Here is a 19,532-nt window from a genome sequence, read left to right on the forward strand (position 1 = left end):
AAAAAAAAAAAAGAAGTCCGTTCTAGCTCAGTCTGCAAAGAAAAGAAATGGCTTAACGCAACACTTTCTACACATTGCATGCACAAAAAAATCTTCTGAGGGTTTCATCTTTCCCCTTTGTGGGTTCTTCCTCATCTTCTGTAGCTGCAGCTTACTGCTCATTGTTTGGCGAATGATCCACCTCTTCTTCTGGGGTGAGGCCACCTCCTTTGGGGGATATCCTTACATCAGGTCCTTAGAAAGGAACTTGGAGAACTTTGGGCAGGCATTATGATTCAGGATCATGCTACGGATGCAGAATGCTCTTGGCCTTGGAATTACCATGTGACATACACATAAACTCAGATGCCTTTGGTAATTACTAAATCAAAGCTGCTTTTCTACAGAAATGGTGATGTCATAAAGGGTTAGAGCCCTGATCAAGGACTCTGTGCATTCATAGAGTTAATCACAAGCATATCTTACTTAATAAATAATAGAGAATATATCTGTATAAATCCTATAATCACTTCTGTACTCAACTATTAGCCTGAGACACTTTATCCATAAAACACATTTGTCTTTAAGTGCATAAACCCAGTCTTATTTCCCCTGGCATCTCTCAACCTTTGATTTCGATTCCCAAGCTGCTAATGTCACAATACCTAAAACCTCAAAGGCAAACTTTATAGCTGATTCAAAGGCACTCAGCAGCAAGTTTGATCTGCAATCAACAAACCTGAAAGTCAACTTCTGGTTCTGTGCTTCCTTCAAATCCTGGTGACAATGATCAATGATGTCCCCATCTTGTACATTAAGGACTTAAAAACAATAAGTAACCAATGTTTTCAAAGGAGAAATCTCACTTTTAGAGGCATGAGATGTTTTCAGCTTTACTTGAGAAAAGTCTGTGTCCTGATGCAAGTCTCCTTACTTGGAAATGCTTTCAGAAGCATCTACTCGTCCCTTAGGGAAACTTCCTTCCTAATTATAAGAGAGCTTTCTTTGTCTGCTACTCTTTTGGGGATCATTCCTCTCATTTTTTTCTTATCATCAGGATAGCTTCATCTATCTTCTCTCTCTCTCTCTCTCTCTCTCTCTCTCTCTCTCTCTCTCTCTCTCTCACCTTCCTCTCTATCATCTGTCTGATATCCCAGCAAACCGAGTGGTAGGCACAACATCAGCCTGCCCTTTCTGGTCCTCCAACTGTGACAGATGTACAGAGTAGATGGACAGACATCACNCTTAGGGAAACTTCCTTCCTAATTATAAGAGAGCTTTCTTTGTCTGCTACTCTTTTGGGGATCATTCCTCTCATTTTTTTCTTATCATCAGGATAAACACACATGCAAGATGCAAGAGTCAGTCTCTCTCTCTCTCTCTCTCTCTCTCTCTCTCTCTCAAAATGGTAGTGGGTATGCAGAGCATATCCCAGCAAACCGAGTGGTAGGCACAACATCAGCCTGCCCTTTCTGGTCCTCCAACTGTGACAGATGTACAGAGTAGATGGACAGACATCACTGGCTGCACTGTGGCTAAACCAAAGTATGAAATCCCAATTCTCTAAATTTATAGCAGACTCAACTTTCTAATATGGCAGTGATGGGATCTTACCATTGTAAAAAGAATCAGGGAAACAGTTCAGTATTAGTGGCCCTTCTCCTATGACAATTGAGTTGTTATAGAAAGAAGATGACAATATGCTTGTATACTAGATCCACATTTAATTATATGTATGTATGAGTAACCAGCCACTGAAGACATATTTCCAACATGGGTTTGTGCCTGGCATTTCATGAATATGCTTAGTAAATTGGTTCACAGATTTATCTTCTTTTTTACTTCTTTGCATAAAGGATGACTGATAAGACAGGTATTGTATTAGAATTTTAGATTTTTGTCAATGGACATTTTAAACAAAACCAGAAGACAATGGCTTGAATCTCCATAAAGCTTTGGAGTTGGTTTGTGAGAGAAGAGTACAGGCAGAGCTATGAATATTCTATGTCAGTACTGGGCCTGGCTTTTGCCTGTTCCCAGACCACTGCTCAGCAACTAAGATGATGACTAAATTCTGTGTGTCAAAACACCAGCTCTCTCTGCAACAGCTATTAGTATGTCTGCATGCCCTGATCTAGACAGTTCATCCAGTCATCCTCTAGACTACCATTTCAAGGAGAAGTAGGGAGGAGTGGGGAATGTTGCATCCCTGCTGACTATGTGTTTAACCCTCAAGTGTCTGGGCAAATGGTTCTTCAAGCTCAGCTCATCTTTGTAAAGGCCATGATGAGGACAAGTGGTTAATCCTGGGCATGATATGAAGAAGCCATATGCTTTGGAAATCGCTTGTGTCATCATTTTGGCTTAAGATTTAGTAGCTTAAGATCACATCAGATGTGATAATGAAGATGCTCTGAGGACCATGTTTTATTCATTCCACAATATGTATTGACCTGCAGAAGGCACAGTGTACGTAATACGAGTAACCACCACTCACGGTTGTCTTGCATTTGGCTAAATATAGGACTATATGTTTTACCTACCTGGTGTCATTTAATCCCTGAATAATATATGCTGAAATTTCTTTTCACTGAAAGAATTACATATGTTGGGGCCGGTGAGATGACTCAGAAGGCAAAGGAATTTGCTACAAAAGCTTTGCAACTTGAGTTCAACAACCCCTCCCCAAATCCATGTAAATATGGACAGAGGGAACTGACTCCACAAAGATGTCCTCTGACCTCCTCAGATCCACCACAGCATGTGTCCCATGACACACACACACACACACACACACACACACACACGCGCGCGCACACACACGCACACACACACACACACACACACACACACACACGCGTCATTTTCTCTTCCCCCTCCCACATTCTCTCTCACGCACAGACTATTATTACATTAGTAATAGTGAGTAAATTATTTTAATTAAAGAATTAAAAGTAAAGAATATAAAGTAAATATGAACAAAGAACAATCATCTGAAAATGTTGTCATGAAACCCCTTATTTTATGCTCTAAAAAGTATAAGAAGAAGGAAGGAAACTGACAGATTGGGAGTTAGGATGACACTCTCTCTCCTCATCCCATCAGGAAGATCAACAGAATCTCTGACATGTCATTTTCCTCCCATCAAGTCAACTAAATTCCATGTTTCCAGATTTTGTGAGTGTGTAAAACCACTAGATCCTAAAATAAAAACGTAAGGCATCCACTCCACTCCCACAATCCTGCAGTTCAAGGGAAAAGACATATGTATGCGGCCAACACAAGTACAAGCTCAAGGAGATTCCTGATCTAAATGCAGTGGCACTTCAGACAGAAGTGGGTGAGTCACGCTGACTCTGGGTGAGGAAATCTTCTCGGAATAGGTGGTGTGTTGGTTGATCACTAAAGATAAGTCATATTTACACTTCCAAACAAAGGAGAAGGGGTTCCAAAGAAAAAGGGAACCCAAGCAGAGGCAGGGAAGTCTATGACACAGCTGGGCATAGCATCGCTGTGGAAGGAGTTGCTAATTGTAAAGGCATTAGTGGCAGAGAGGTAAAGGGGATGGGTGCTATTGTAATTATACAATCTGCATCTCTTCCAGGTGCATGGTTGGCTATGTGAATGCCAGCTTGTCTGTGTTCCGAATTTCTGACTTTGAAAATCGGTCTGAGCCAGAGTCTGATGGCAGTGAGTTCTCAGGAACCCCTCTGAAGTACTGCAGGTGAGTGTGAGCCTCACCATGCTTTCTGCTAAGTTCAAGTGGCTCTAGCATGGGAATCTTTTGCTGACAGGCCTTCTGGCTGAGTTTGTTTAAAGCAGTGGTTCTCATAATCAAAATATGCAGTATAAAACTTATGTTTCCAGTAAAAGAAAAAATGTCCAGTGTTTGGGCAGAAAAATATATTAAAATTTTTGTTGGGTTATATACACAATTGGTGTACAAATGAAGTTCTAGCAAACCAAAGGTGAATATAATTTACATTCCCTGCCCAAGAAAAACATGCTTCAGAAAGAATAAAGGCAATTAAAACCTTCATGGAACATGTTAGAAGAACAATATAGATTATGTCTCATTTGGTTAATTTTTGAATAAAAATTAAATAACACAAAAATAAAGCAGTGTTTCTCAGTCCTGAGGGTGTTAAACATCACCTGCTGATGTTTCAATTTGTATTAGCTATTTTTTTGAGAATGTCATACAATATAATTTGATCTCATTCATCCCCTCCCCTCTTCATCCCCATTTCTCTCCTCACCCAATTTTGTGTCCTTTTATAAAATTGTTAGCTCATCAAGTCCAATGTATATGCCCATGTACTCTTGGATATGTGGCGTTCCACTGGAGCATGGTGGACCATGTTCCAATAGAGCCACATCCTTAAAGAAAACCAACTGTCCTTCCATTGCCAATAGCTTCTCACTCAAGGGCCGGACTTCACGCTCACTTTCCCTATCCACGCTAATATTTTGTCTGGTTTGAGCTTCCATAGGTCTGTCACAGTCACTGTGAATTCATTTGTACAATGGCCTTGCTCTGTCCAGAAAACTTGTTTCCTTAGAGTTACTCACTATCTCTGACATTCAGAGTCTTTTCACCCTGGTCCACAGTAATCCCTGAGCTTTGGGAGGAGGGGAATAATATAAATGTCCCATTTAAGATGGATCAAGCAATCTACAGTATCTTATTCTCTGAGTCGTCACTAATTGTCAGTCTCTGGGTTAATCACCATTGACTGCAAGATGATTTTTAAAAATGAGAAATTTCTTTTATCTGGGCTCAGAAATGCACTAATCTATAGGTATCAGCTTAATACTATCCCCACTTAGTCCCCAAGGTAGTAGGTTCTCCCCGAGGGGCTATGACCTATCTAGCCACATGTTCTTGGCCATATAACAGAGCCAGTATGGATTTCAGCTTGTGTATCAGGCCTTAAATCCAATTAGAAACTGGCTAGTTACTCCCATGACTTTATATCATTATTGTACCAGTGAACATGTCTTACCAGGTCAGATATTGGTGTAGCTCAAAGAGTTCACAGCTGGATAAGAGTGATAATCAGTTCACTCTTCCAGCAGTGTACATAGCACCTCTCAGCTTTGTTGGGATGGAGTCAGGACCAGCTTGCTGAATCCGTGTTCTATGACTCAAGTATTTGGTGCCTTTAGCAATAGGGTCTTACTATAAGGTTCCTGGAGGGTAACCGAGAGCATTGATAGTAGCTGGTCATGTTTGAGGATCTATGGGACCTCCTTGGGTAATAGCTCCATAAAGGGTAACTTAGGCCTGGAACTGGGATTTTTATTTGTCAAATGATGAGTATAATTTTAATTTAAAAGCCCATTTACTAGACTGGGGACATAGGACAGATGTTGGAGTACTTGTGCATAAATGAAACCCTGGGTTCAGTCTCCAGCAACACAAAAACTAGGTAGGGTGACATAGACCTGAATGCCAGCACTCTAAAGGTAGAGGTAGAAGAGTCAGATGTACAAGTCATCTTTGGTTACACCATGAGTTCGAGGCCAACCTATCTGAAAAAAAAAAAAAAGATTAAAAAAAGGCTTACTTCTAAAACCTTTTTTGTTATTTAAAATTATAAAAGTATATTTTTGGTTGTGAGCCCAAAGGTTGTGATCCTTTAATGGCTGAGCCAAGAGAGAGGGATTGTGTGAGGGGAAGGCCAGGAGGGGGGCAGTGAATCTTCAGAATCTTTTGAGCTGAGGTTGAGTGAGAGGTAATTCCTACCCAACCACTGGTGGATGGTGATTCCCGGAAGAGAAGAGAGATTATTTTACCAAAAGGAAAAAAAAAATACTGGACAAACAAAGTGACAGATGTCTAGCTTAGAGAAAGGGGTTGTTTTCCTTCAACATTTGTTCAACGTGTGTATAAAGACTTCGTGGTGAAGATAGAAGAGACTTGAGGACCTGGAGAACCAGGGTAGGGATACAACCTTCTCATGTGTTTCTAGATATCGAGACTACCGTGACCCTCCTCACTCTTTGGCACCCTATGGCTACACACTGCAGTTCTGGCATGTCCTCGCAGCTCGACTGGCTTTTATCATTGTGTTTGAGGTGAGTTTTCTCAAACAGTTCCTTTATTTCCTTTGGTATAATGAAGTCACTTGGAGTAACACGTAAAAGTGTGACAGAGACTTCCAGCGCCAGCACTGACTTTCTAAAGTAGCATGGCCATATAATGTAGCCTCGCTTTCATCTTTTTCCTTAATTGGAACATTCAAGTTTTCTGGGTGTTTCAAGTTCTCTTAGTAACCAAGTAGGAATCCTAGGCCCTACATTTAATATTCTAGGACCATGATTCAGAATCTTTAAGAGATGCGGTTTTCCCATCCCTGCTTCCAGAGGTGCTGAGAAATTGTTTGTGATGTCCTTGCTCTAAGATGGTGCAGGAGCGGCCATCACTGGGAAGAGAGGCCCCTAGGTCTTGCAAACTTTATATGCCCCAGTACAGGGGATCGCCAGGACCAAGAAGTGGGAGTGGGTGGGTAGGGGAGCAGGGCAGGGGGAGGGTATAGGGAACTTTCGGGATAGCATTTGAAATGTAAATAAAGAAAATATCTATTTAAAAAAAAAAAGATGGTGCAGGAGGTGTTCCCAGATGATCTGGAAGACATTGAGTTTGATGCTCCACCTGTTGCCTCTGTGTGCATCACTGTGGCATTACCTAAAGAGTCAAAGAGGCTTAGGAAAGGCAATCTGTTTTGGTTAAAACATATCAGCTATTTTCTTTGGGGCTTTTAGGAAATTTTGTATCACTATAACTCCACTTATAAAGTCAACTCCATCTCTTGTCACATATATTGGAGCCAGATTTGTACAAACCAGAGATGCCTCTTTTTGGACTAGAAGTGTCTTAAAACTTTGAGATAACTCTGTCATCGCTTTGCCCCATCAATCCAGACAGCCAAGGGAAGATGATATTAAGCTCTTATGCTCTGGAAATAAACTAATTAATGGCTAAGTCCCTATGTTTAGACATCTTTACAATAACTGTTTCTTCATGTGTGTGTGCACATGTATACCAATGTCAATGTGAATGTATAGCCTCCGGGGGGGGGGGGGCGACTTCTTACTGCAGTCAGTTCTTTCCTTTCACCTTCTGGGGGATGGAATTCAGTTTGTCAGTCTGGGGGATGGGTGGTAAGGATCTTTAACACAGTGAGCCATCTGCAGTCCCTCTTTAAAGAAGAAATTTTTCCCATGTATGGTAGTGCAGGCCTTTAATCCCAACACTAATGGTGCAGATACAGGGAGATTTCTGAGTTTTAGGTCAGCCCAGTCAACATAGAGATTTCTGAGCCCAGGAGACCATGTCTATAAATAAATAAGAAAGAGATATGCTTAACCTAGCCTGGTCTTGCATTTTTTTTTCAAACTAAATAAGAAAGGGTACTTTCAAGTTGGTTCAATGGGTAAAGAGCTTGCAGGCAAATATGAAAACTTGCATTTGGATGCTCAGTACCAATGTAAAAATAAGGAGAGGTGGGACATGCCTGTAATGGCAGCACAAGAAGAAGTGAAGACAGATGGGTACCAGGAGTTAACTGACCAGTCACTCTGGCCCAAACGGTAAGCTCCAGTCTCAATGAGAGACCTGTCAAACAAATCTAAGATGAAATATGATGGAGAAAGACTCCCAACATGCAGAGACCGGCAGCCTCCACATGCATACACACTAACAAGCACATCTACAAACACATATGTGGATATACACACATGCACACACATGCATGCATACCATACATTAAAAAAATAAGGGTAGCATTAAACTACTGAGTGGCTTTCCATTTAGAACTTTCCATACCCTTTCTGTATATTGTTGTTAACTATTTAAAGCACTAGAAAGATACAGAAAAACCTCTTGACTGGCAGAATTTTGTGCAGGCTGTGTGTCACTGAGTTCATTTTAAATAAATGGAGAACCCTTATCGCTATCCTTCAGCACAGCTTTATAGCGATTAAAGTAGTTTAGAATTATAAAGACTCTTAATCTCACTGTCATCTGGTAATTCACCAGTCGTCTGGACATAGACAGACCAAAGTGACCGTGACTCTAGAGTTCCAGCCATTCACATTTCAGGTAACAAATATGTGGCACTTTCCCAAAGAGAGAACCTTTCTTTTCCAAATGACCATTACCCCCAGGTCCTTGGGTGACTCTTACTGGGTTTTGCAAACACTTAGCAATCTACATAGAGTCTTCAAACTAATCTTTATAGCATGACTGGTTTAAGACCCTGAGGAGTTAAGTGGCCTATGCTCAGGTTGGCTTCTAAGCAATGAAAGCTGCTGAGCCAGGATTTGCTCCTGGGTTTCCGTTTTCCTGGTCTTCTTTGCTTTGAGCATCTCTCCTCAGCAGTCCCTCAGCCCCTGGTCCTCCTCTCTAGTCGGTACCACCAAACCAAGTTCTGTTCTCACCTACCCTTTGCCCTTTCAGTGAGTGTCTCCCCTAGCCTCTTCCCACTCCCCCCACATCCCAGGTCCCAACCCCTCCTTCTGATTCTGCTGTGTTTCTCTGTTGTGTTTTTAGCACCTCGTGTTTTGTATAAAGCACCTCATTTCCTATCTGATACCAGACCTCCCAAAAGATCTAAGGGACCGGATGAGGAGAGAGAAGTATTTGATCCAGGAGATGATGTATGAGGCTGAGCTGGAGCGCCTCCAGAAAGAACGGAAGGAGAGGAAGAAGAATGGAAAAGCACATCACAACGAGTGGCCATGACAAGGTAGGTAACCACTGTGCCCAAGGGGAAGCCACACCCAGGTCAGGTGTGACTTCGAACACCCAGAAATAGAGCAGAGAGTGTTTGCTAACAGGGGTCAAAATAAGCTACTTACATGCTTCCAAAACCAGCTAATCACTGCAATTCAATCCTTCCTCCCACATGGACTGGCTACCTTCTCCTTCCCTGCCAGATTCTGGCCTGGAGGCAGGGTCTTTATATGTTTGCCTAGGTAAGATACACCTTCCTCTTCTTTCTGCTCCAGCCAGGTTGTTCTCCTATCCCCAGCACAAGTATCCCCTTCCTCTTGGTCAGAGTCTGCATCTCCCCTCCCCAGTAGCCGGCATGCCTCTATCACACACTCACATCTTTCCAGCTGGCTTTTTGTATCACACCACATCTTCTGATAAGGTTTCCCAGACCTCTCAACCCATTCAGACTTAACACCTCTGGTCCCTACCATTGGCAATGTGCTAAGAGATAAATACCGCTTTATACTGTTCCATCAATGGTCCTCAAAAGCTATCCATCAGGCTTTCTCAACACAGTAGCAAGCTCACTAGGGAAATCTGTATGAATTAAAATTCTAATTCTTCCAACTAGTTAGTGTAAGGCCTGTAGAACCTAATAAGTGTACATTTAATTAATAAAAGTCAGATAGAGTGAAGCTTTATGCGATGCATGAAAACTCAACAGAGCCACCACACATCCTGGCCAACAGAAAAAGTTCTGAGTCTTCCTAGTGAGTTGCCAGTTGTATGATGTCAGACTAGTCACCTAGCTTCTCTGGGCCTTCATTTCCTCTATAATGTGTTACTTATATGAACTCTCTGTTCTCATAGTCCATGAGATTAATATTATGGCAGGTGGAGAGTCCTTTGGCCTTTCGTGTTCCTTAACATTTTCTTCATTATTTGAGCAAAAACTTTGAGGCTTTTTTTCCCCCCCAAATTCTGCCTCCAGAGGAAAAATGAGATACAGAGAAAAGGAACTCCCTGTTGGCTAATTGTAACAGTATCTGCAGAGATGCATATTGTTGATGGTAAAATTGCATCAGCCTCGATGCATGTTGACAGCTGGGAAGGTTATTACGACTTCGACAGGAGGCTGATTATGGGGGAAATAAGATAGAACTCAATCCTGTAGGAATCAACACCTGAACTCCCACCCAAGACTTAGGCTCTAACAAATGAAATAATTCTGCCATTTCCAATGCCTGCTCTCTGGCTGTGCCTGTGGGAAAATTACGAACTTGAGTAGGTCTACCTGTTGAGCAGAGCTGATAATCAGCTCAAATGAGGAAATGCCCTTGTGGCATTTACCAAGCACTAACACACTGTAGAATGTTCTCCAGCCTGTGTCTTACTGTTAAGCACCGTGGTGTGCCCAGCTGGATTCCGTATCTGCCTTTCACATTCTCTCTGCATATGGTCTGGTACATGGACTTGGTTTCTTTCTTTTCTTTCTTTCTTTCTTTCTTTCTTTCTTTCTTTCTTTCTTTCTTTCTTTCTTTCTTTCTTTCTTTCTTTCTTTCTTCTTGGTTTTTCAAGACTCTGTGTAGCCCTGGCTGTCCTGGAACTCACTCTGTAGACCAGGATGGCCTTGAACTCAGAAATCCACCTGCCTCTGCCTCCCAAGTGCTGGGATTAAAGGCGTGTGCCACCACTGCCCAGCTGGACTTGGTTTCTATGTGTGGGAAAGTAAAAAAGGGGAGGGAGAGCAATGCAGGGGAGTGAGACATTGTGGTTTTCACTTTCTGGGTGTCTAGTGTGCGTTCTACCTCCTAGCCCCTGACTCATTCTGGTCACCTCACTGGGCCTTCTATGGAAGAAAGACTGAGTGTATCCAATAGCTTTGGGTGTAGAGGGCAAAGGACATCACCATGGAGAATTGCCCATGAAAGTTCCAGTGGCCATAAACCAAGGCACAGGTGCATGTAATTGTCCTACAGGCTGGGCTGCAAGGCAAGTGACTCATCGTGGAGTCGTCTTTTGCCTTCACCACCACAAGATGCTTTCTGCCTACCTCTCATTTATATTGGAAAGCATGTTGTCTGCCTCTAATCCCACAAGAACCCGCAGGATTCATAATACTTTAGATTGTCTTTCTGATTCACACGTCATAAAGCAGACATAATGTTTTCCCTTCCTTTACTTCTTTTGGAGTTCCTGGTTCTTTGAATGCCTTTGACATATGATAAGTTCTCGAGCTAGGGTGCACTGTGGCGTAGAGGTGGTCTAAGCATGTACAATCCTGGTGTCTTTTATCTTTCCAGGTGACAGTTGATTTTCAGGCGAAAGACCTGGATTTTGTTTACTTCTTCCGGCAGTGCAAAAGCACATTAAAGTGAATGATCAGCAGCGCACGCGCAGTGCATGCTGCCGACACCACCGCGCAGCCGCAGACAGGGCGGCAGCGAGGAGATGGCCGACTGAAGTGGAGTCCCGCTGTCGTGAAATCACGCTGCAGTCCAGCACACAATTGCTATCTATCCATAGACCATTCTTGACCGAGCAAGCATGCACGTTATGGGCAGTTACATTCTCAAGTTTTTAAAACCAAGGGGAGACTTGTATACTGGGCCTGGTTTTTTTAGCCTGTTTGCTACCTTTTTTGCATTCTATCCCATGTGAATTTTACAGACACTGGGCTTAAAAAGGGTATTTGGACACCTGGACACATTCCTAGAATGTCATCCTGTCCTGTTCTACATCACCAAATGACACAGAGAAGACCCTGTTTACAACTTTTTCTTTCTTTTTAAGTTTAGATCTTTCTGAAGAGATTATTCTATATGACAGACATATCTATAGCTATGTGTATGGCCATAGATGTATTTCTGTGTGTACATATGTATAGACATGTATTCCTACATATGTACATACAAATGCAGAGGTATATAAAGTACATAGGAATTCCTTACTTGTAAATAGCCAAAAAACAAAAAACAAAACAAAAAAACAGTACTGACATGAATGATGAATTTTCACATTTCACCAACATGAAGCCATGTTTAATTGCTTGTATAATGTGATACAATAGAGTTTAAAATAAATTTATGCACATGGAATATTTTCAGCTGGCTCTTCTGAACTTCTGTTGTATTTTTCTCCTGGAATAAAAGGGTTAACATGGTGTGATTTCTAATGCAAGCTTCCTCACTCCTACTATATCACTGGCAAATTCCCTCTCCCTAAGGGTGCTTTTCCTCCCTGTTCCTCCTTTACATTTAGCTTCCATAGTGTCTTCTTAGGGCACAGAGCAAATTGCTTAAAAATCAACAGGAAGAGTTTGAAAATACTACTGGCACCATACGTAGGGGGAACAGGAAATTTAATCATCGATACTTAGAATGCTTTTATGTCCCTGTGTGTTAAAATAGCATACTAATTCTGAAGAAAAGTCACCTGCCTGGGGAGTTGGTGGGGCAGGAAATATGGTTTAATTATTACTCTATTTCCAGAGATGCAGAATCTTTCAAATTCATTTTCCTTGCATGTATTAGAGGCGTACACCATTTTATATTATCATATGCTTAGCATGAAATGATTACTATGATCAAATTTATATGCCCATATTGTACTATTCCGTGTTTCTGTAAAAAAAAAAAAAAAAAAAAAAAAAAAAAAATGCCTCCTAAGGCTGGACACTCTATAAAGGAAAGAGTTTTATTTAGACCACAGTTTTGTTTTGTTTTGTTTTCTTTATTTTCTTTATTTACATTTCAAATGCTATCCCGAAAGTTCCCCATACCCCCCCCCCCGCCTGCGCTCCCCTACCCACCCACTCCCACTACTTGGCCCAGGCCTTCCCTTGTGCTGGGTCATATAAAGTTTGCANGACCAAGGGGCCTCTCTTCCCAGTGATGGCCGATTAGGCCATCTTCTGCTACATATGCAGCTAGAGACACAAAGTCAGGGGGTACTGGTTAGTTCATATTGTTGTTCCACCTACAGGGTTGCAGCCCCCTTCAGTTCCTTGGGTACTTTCTCTAGCTCCTCCATTGAGGACCCTGTGTTCCATCCAATAGCTGGCTGTGAGCATCCACTTCGGTGTTTGCCAGGCACTGGCATAGCCTCACAAGAGGCCGCAATATCAGGTAGACCACAGTTTTTAAAGGTTGAAATTTCAAGCTTGAGTGGCAGCCCCCCCAAGTGTTTGGCCACTGTTGGGGAAGCCACCATTTGTGGCAGGATGGTAGAACAGCAAAAAGGGAAGCAGCTGTGTGCAGAAAGACAGACAACCTGGCAAGAGAAGATGTCAAAGAAATTCAGGAATCAGGCTCACTTATTTCTGGAAACAGTCTGGTATCACAGATCCCTAAGTCTGCAAGAATTACATTCATCTTTATCATTAACCTAATATACTTCACTAGTTCCCAGGCATCATGGTATCAAAACTAACACCAGACACAGGCTTTCAGTGTGTGAACATTTGGGGGACACATTGAAACTACAGCCACCACTTTCCATAGCTGCTTCTGAGTGTGTGCTCATGTGTGTGTTGTCAACTTAGAGGTAAAAGTGCCCTCCATCATCGCATCCAGAAAAGGGTAGACCTGGACTCTCCTAGACTGAGTTAGAAACAGATGGTCATTGGGGGCTTTGGATAGACAAGAATTTCAACCATTTCTTAGGCTGTCTGGAGCTCTCTCTGATCAGACCGTCTGGGTAGTGAAATATTAATCTTCATAGACCCATGTAGGACCTGTGCATGCTGCAGACCCCTGTAGGACCTGTGCGTGCTGCAGACCCCTGTAGGACCTGTGCATGCTGTTTCAGTCTCCGTGAGTTCACATGAGCTTTGCTCAATTGGTTTAAAGAACCTTATCTCCTGGTGTTCTCTGTGCCCTCTGCTTCCCCGGTTCTTTCTGCCTTCCCTTTCACAGGGTTCTCTGGTCCCCAAGGAGAGAGATTTGATGGCGACGTCATGCTTAGAGCTGTCTGTCTCTCTGTCTCTGTCTCTCTCTGTCTTTCTCTCTGTCTCTCCCTCTCTCTCTGTCCGTCTCTTTCTGTCTGTCTCTGTCTCTCTTGCGCTCTCTCTCTCTCTCTCTCTCTCTCTCTCCATCTCTCACTCTCTGCATAATGTCTTGCTATGGGTCTCTGTATTTATTCTCATCTGCTGAAAAATGAAGCCTCTCTGATGATGATTGAATAAAGTATAGCATTATATTATTAGGAATCATCTTATTCTTTTCTTTTTTTAGACCAGTAGTACTTAGTTTTACTCTAGGTCTCTGAGCTATCTAGATTCTGGATGAGTATCAAGTATCAGTTCCATCTTGCTCAATGAACCTTAAGTTCGATCAGACATAAACTGGTTACTTCTATAAGATTTATGCCACCATTGCCCTAGCATATAGGCAGGACAGATTGTAAATCAAAGGTTTTGTGGTTGCGTTAGTGTTAACGTTTCTCTTTTGGTAGCCTGCAGAGTACCTTTCTATGCCATAAACACTAGAACATGGTGGTGGTGGGTAAAGGTTCTATATAGGCGCCAGCTCAATCTCTCCATGTTCAATGAGTTGTGTGGGTGCTGTCTTCAGCACTGGGGCCTTACTGTCAGTTTGTAGAGAGCAACCCATAGTCTAGGCAACAGTCTAGGGTTAGAGGGATTTCTGTGTGGCCGTTTGGGCAAACAACTCAATTGAATGAGACCCAGTTCAAGCACTGAATGCTTCATTTGGTGACAGATGACTAGCAGGGGGTTCCATCTTCCTTATTATTTGGAGACATCATTAGGATCACTTCCATATCTTATAGGAAGTTTCCACTGCACTAGGTGTTCATACTGCCCCTCAAATAGTCTTCAGTCCTAGATACCTCTCCCCTCATTCCTTCCCCCAGTCCCTTCTCCCCTCCCCCTTCCCACATGTCCTCCCATATCCTCCCACACACTATCACCACTACACCCAGCTCTGGTCCACCCACAAAATCTATTCTATTTTTCCCCTTCTGTTCTATTTATCCCCTAGGGATATCTATGTGTCACCTTAGTCCTTTCTTCTATGTCTAACCACTCTGAGTCTACAGATTATAGCTTGGTTATCATTTCTTTAATGACTAATGTCCATTAAATATTAGTGAATATAATATAAGCAAGTACATACCATATTTATCTTTCTGGGTCTGGGATACCTCACTGAGGATGACTCTTCTTTAATTATCTTATTAGATATTTTCTTCATTTACATTTCAAATGCTATCCCGAATGACCCCTATACCCTCCCCCCACCCTGCTCCCCTACCCACTCACTCCCACTTCTTGTCCCTGGCGTTCCCCTCTATGGGGCATATAAAGTTTGCAAGACCAAGGGGCCTCTCTTCCCAATAGTGGCTGAATACACCATCTTCTGCTACATATGCAGCTAGAGACACGAGCTCTAGGGGTACTGATTAGTTCATATTGTTATTCTACCTATAGGGTTGCAGACCCCTTCAGTTCCTTGGGTACTTTCTCTAGCTCCTCCATTGGGGTCTCTGTGTTCTATCTATAGATGACTGTGGGCATCCACTTCTATATTTGCCAGGCACTGGCATAGCTATAGAGATAGCTATATCAGTGTCCTTTCAGCAAGTTCTTGCTGGGATATGCAATAGAGTCTGCGTTTGGTGGCTGATTATGGGATGGACCCCTGGATGGGGCAGTCTCTGGGTTGTCCATCCTTTTGCCTTAGTGAGGATGACTCTTCTAATTCCATCTTTTTGCCTACAAATTTCACAATCTTATTTTTTAAAGAGCTGAGTAGTACTCCACTGTGTAAACGGACCACATTTTTCTTTATCCATTCTTCTGTTGAGAAACATCTAGGTTGCTTCCAATTTCTGACTATTATAAATTAAGCAGCAATGAACAAAGTTGAACAAGTGTCTGTGGTAGATTGACACATCCTTTGGATATATGTTCAAGTGTGGTATAGCTGGGACTTGAGATAGATCCATTCCCATCTTCCTGAGGAATTTCCACACTGATTTCCATAGTGGCTGAACAAGTTTGCCCTCTCACCAGCAATGGAGAAGTTTTCCTCTTGTTCCACATTCTCACCAGCATAAGCTGTCATTTGTGTTGATGAGCCATTCTATCAGGTGTAAGATGGAATCTCAAAGTATCTTTGATCTGCATTTCCCTGATGGATGTTGAACCTTTTTTTAAGTGTTTCTTAGCCATTTGAGTTTCCTCTACTGAGAATTCTCTGTTTAAATCTATGTTCTATTTTTAATTAGATTATTTGGGTTTTTTTTTTTTTTGATATCTAGTTTGAGTTCTTTATATATTTTGGGCATTAGTTCTCTATCAGATGTTTGGTTGGTAATAGCAAAATAATTGTCCCATTTCAACGTTATATTTATCATTAAAATCCCAGTTGTTAAGGTCATTCAGAGACAGAGATATTTCAAGCAAAAAAGTTTTTTTAATCACTATGAAGGGGGTTAGGTCTTTGAAAATTGCAGAAATTCTTCATTGACTAAAAATGGAAACCTTTATATTGTGTGTGTACATACTTGATAAACACTTAATAGCTTTCTTTTTTGTTTGTTTGTTTTTGAGACAGGGCTTCACGTAGCCTAGAACAGTATTGAAATCATTATGTAGCTGAGGATACCCTTGAACTCCTGATTCTCCTATCTCTGCCTACTGAGTGCTAGGATTTCAGGGATGCCCCACCATGTCTGGCTTCTAGATATCTTACACAAAAGAAATGGAAACATTTTTTTCATGATTTGTTGATTCAGTGCCATTACGATAAAACCCAAATGAGTACATCAGCCAATTAAGTCTTGTCCACTGTTCCATGGTTCCTCCATGTCTCCTATTGCACAGTCTACCCCACTCAGACACTTTTCCCCCATGTATCATTCTGGACTTAGTGCATCATTGGTGAGCCTGCACATGATACAGGTCAAGAAACACCTTCACCTCTCCATTGCCTAACCAACTGTGGAGCTTCTACAGTCTTTAAGGTCTTTTGTGAGGTCTTTAAAATAACTCTTAAAATAACTGCATCTATTTACTTTATACTTCTGCTTATGGTAATATGTTTTAACTCAGCCTCCTATGAATATGTATTTCAATATGTAAAAAAACAGGAGGAATACCACAACTTTAAATTATCTCTTGTCTTCCCCCACTCCCCAGTGGGTTTTTTATTCACTTTACAACCCAATATCAGCCCTTCCTCACCTCCCAGAACCCCCTCACACATACTCCCATTCCACATTCCTCTTTACTTTTGAGAAAGGGGAGCCCCCATGGGTGTCATTCTCCCTTACACGCACGCACACACACACACACACACACACACACACACACAAGTAACTGCAGGACTAAGTGCATCCCCTTCCACTGAGGCCCATTTAGGGGAATGGGGTCCTCAGGCACAGTCCCTGCTCCAGTTCTTGGGGAACCCACATGAAGACCAAGCTGCTCATCTGCTACATATGTGCAGGGGGCCTAGATCCAGCCCATACTTGCTCTTTGGTTGGTGGTTCAGTCTCTGGAAGACCTCTAGGTTACAGGTAAGTTGACTCTTTTGGTCTTCCTATAGAGTCCCTGTCCTCTTCGGGTCCCTGAGCTCCAACTACTGTTTGAGTGTGAGTCTCTGCACCTCTTTCCATTGGCTGCTGGGTGGAGCCTCTCAGAGGACAGTTATGCTAGGTTCCTGTCTGCAAGCATAATAGAGTATCATTAATAGTGTCAGGGGTTGGTTCTTACCCACGGGATGAGTTTCAATTTGGGACAGTCACTGGTTGGCCATTACCTCAGTCTCTACTCTGTCTTTGTCCCTACACATCTTGTAGTCAGGACACATTTTGGTTACAAAGTTTTATTGGTGGGTTGTTGTCCTTATCCCTCCACTGAGAGTCATGCTACAGGAAGTAGCCACTTCAGGATCCATATCTCCCACAGCTAGGAGTCTCAGCTAGAGTTGCCCCTGTAGATGCTCTGGGGCCTCCTCCCATCCCAAGTCTCTAGCAAGTCCTAGAGATTGCCCCCCACTGCCAATCTCCCTACTCTCTCCCCTGTTCTCTCTACATATGACACCCCTTTCCACCCTGCTCCCTTTCCCATCCCCTCTTCCACTCAGTTCCCCCCTTCCATCGACCTCCAGTATCTGTTTTGTTTCCCCTTCTGAGAAAGATTCAATCATCCTCCCCTAGGCCCCCCTTGTTTGGCTTCTTTGGATCTGTTGATTACAGCATGGCTATCCTGTACTTTGTGGATAATATTTACTTATGAGTACATTCCATACATGTCCTCTTGGGTCTGTATTACCTCACTCAGGATGATATTTTCTAGTCCCTTCCATTTGCCTTTGAAATTGATGATGTCCTTATTTTTTTATTGGCTAAGTAGTATTCCACTGTGTAAATGAACCACATTTTATTTATCTGTTCTTCAGTTAGGGGACATCTAGGTTGTTTCCAGGGTCTGGCTATTATGAATAAAGCTGTTATGAACATAGTTGAGCAGTGTCCTGGTGTGATGGTGGTGCATCTTTTGGGTATATGCCCAGGAGTGGTATAGCTGAATCTTGAGGTAGAACTATCTCCAATCTTCTGAGAAATTGCCAAATTAATTTCCAGCGTGCTTGTACAAGTTTGCAATCCCACCAGCAGTGGAGGAGTGTTCCCCTTGCTCCACAAACTTAGCAGCATGTGCTGTCTCCTAAGTTTTTGACATTAGCCATTTTGAGGGGTCTGGCCTCTCTCTCTTTCTTTTTACCTTCTCTCTTTTCCCTGCCTTTCTACAGTAAAGCACTAAAACCACAGACTGTCTCTGATCATGATTGAAAAATGGGATAGGTTTTCCCCTAACGAGTGGTGGGAGGCCTTCCTGCATTCCAGTCATGGACCGGACCGAGGATTCTCACCCACATGGGGACCATCCAACACCCCCTCTCCTCCCTTTGGCCCCTGGAATGACTGAGCCATCCCTGGGGTCCCCCATTTTTTCTCAGCTCTTCCACAGTGTCCAGTGGTGTCTGGGATGCCTGAGACTGAGAACCTGGTACCCTCCCACCATGAACTGGGAATCCCCTGGCTTCCCACAGCCAGACACCCACCAGGAGCCAAGTGGAAAGTGTGCAGCAGTCTTCCACATCCACCTGCCCAGAGCACTGGAACTCTGGTGGTACATGGGTTTTCTCCCACTCCCTTTATTCCCCCCACGCCCATTGTCCAACACTCCAGGAGGCAATCTTCAACTTCCCTTCATTCAGACCTCATTAATTAAGAACCTGTAATCATTTTGATAGCCTAAAGTCCAAGATGCACAATAAATGCTGCTAACAAAACAAAAGAAATTTTAATGAAACATTAATATCTACTCTGCTTACAAAACACAGGTCTAGTTTGTTTTCCCCACTAGTTGCTATCTGGTTTTGTCATTCTCAAGCTTTGAGCATGCATTAGAATCAACTGAGAAGTGCTGAATCGAGGTGTCTAGAGTGGACCAGAACCTCAGCTTTTAGCAAGTACCTAGTGGCGTTGCCTCTGTGAGTAGAAACAAGACCACTGGGCAATGGAGGGAGGTTACGTTTTGAAAACACTAATGTGATCAATCTTTTGTGAACTGAATTGTAACCACTTGAATAGACTCTACAGTTCAGCGAAGCTTAACTGGTTTTGTCTGGTTGTTTAGAGATTAGCCTCATGGTAGGAAGCTAGGTGAGAAGCAGCACCCAGGAGAGATCTCAGTTACTGCGTATATTATTCAATGCAAACCATTTCCCCTAAAGGGCACTCTATTTGAAACTTTTGAATGACTTTCTATTCCAGTAGGGATGAAATATAAACTCTTTGC

At 42.5% G+C, this 19,532-nt stretch overlaps 1 protein-coding gene across 4 annotated transcripts in view; it reads left to right on the forward strand.

Annotated features, from left to right (window-relative positions):
- Positions 1–11,890, forward strand: part of Ano4 (anoctamin 4) — a 289,902-nt gene extending 278,012 nt beyond the window's left edge. For 2 of the 4 annotated variants that reach the window (XM_021204624.1, XM_021204627.1), the window contains 4 exons: positions 3,584–3,703; positions 5,955–6,060; positions 8,537–8,732; positions 11,005–11,807. In XM_021204624.1, the coding sequence (XP_021060283.1) occupies positions 3,584–3,703; positions 5,955–6,060; positions 8,537–8,728 (418 nt within the window). In that variant the 3' untranslated portion in view covers positions 8,729–8,732; positions 11,005–11,807. Of the gene's footprint in view, positions 1–3,583; positions 3,704–5,954; positions 6,061–8,536; positions 8,733–11,004 lie in introns of all 4 variants that reach the window. The other 2 variants (XM_029542512.1, XM_029542513.1) reach the window with 1 other exon arrangement.
- Positions 11,891–19,532: the final 7,642 nt, after the last annotated feature.

This window comes from Mus pahari, chromosome 9, assembly GCF_900095145.1.
Source record: "Mus pahari chromosome 9, PAHARI_EIJ_v1.1, whole genome shotgun sequence".
Classification (NCBI taxonomy): domain Eukaryota; kingdom Metazoa; phylum Chordata; class Mammalia; order Rodentia; family Muridae; genus Mus; species Mus pahari.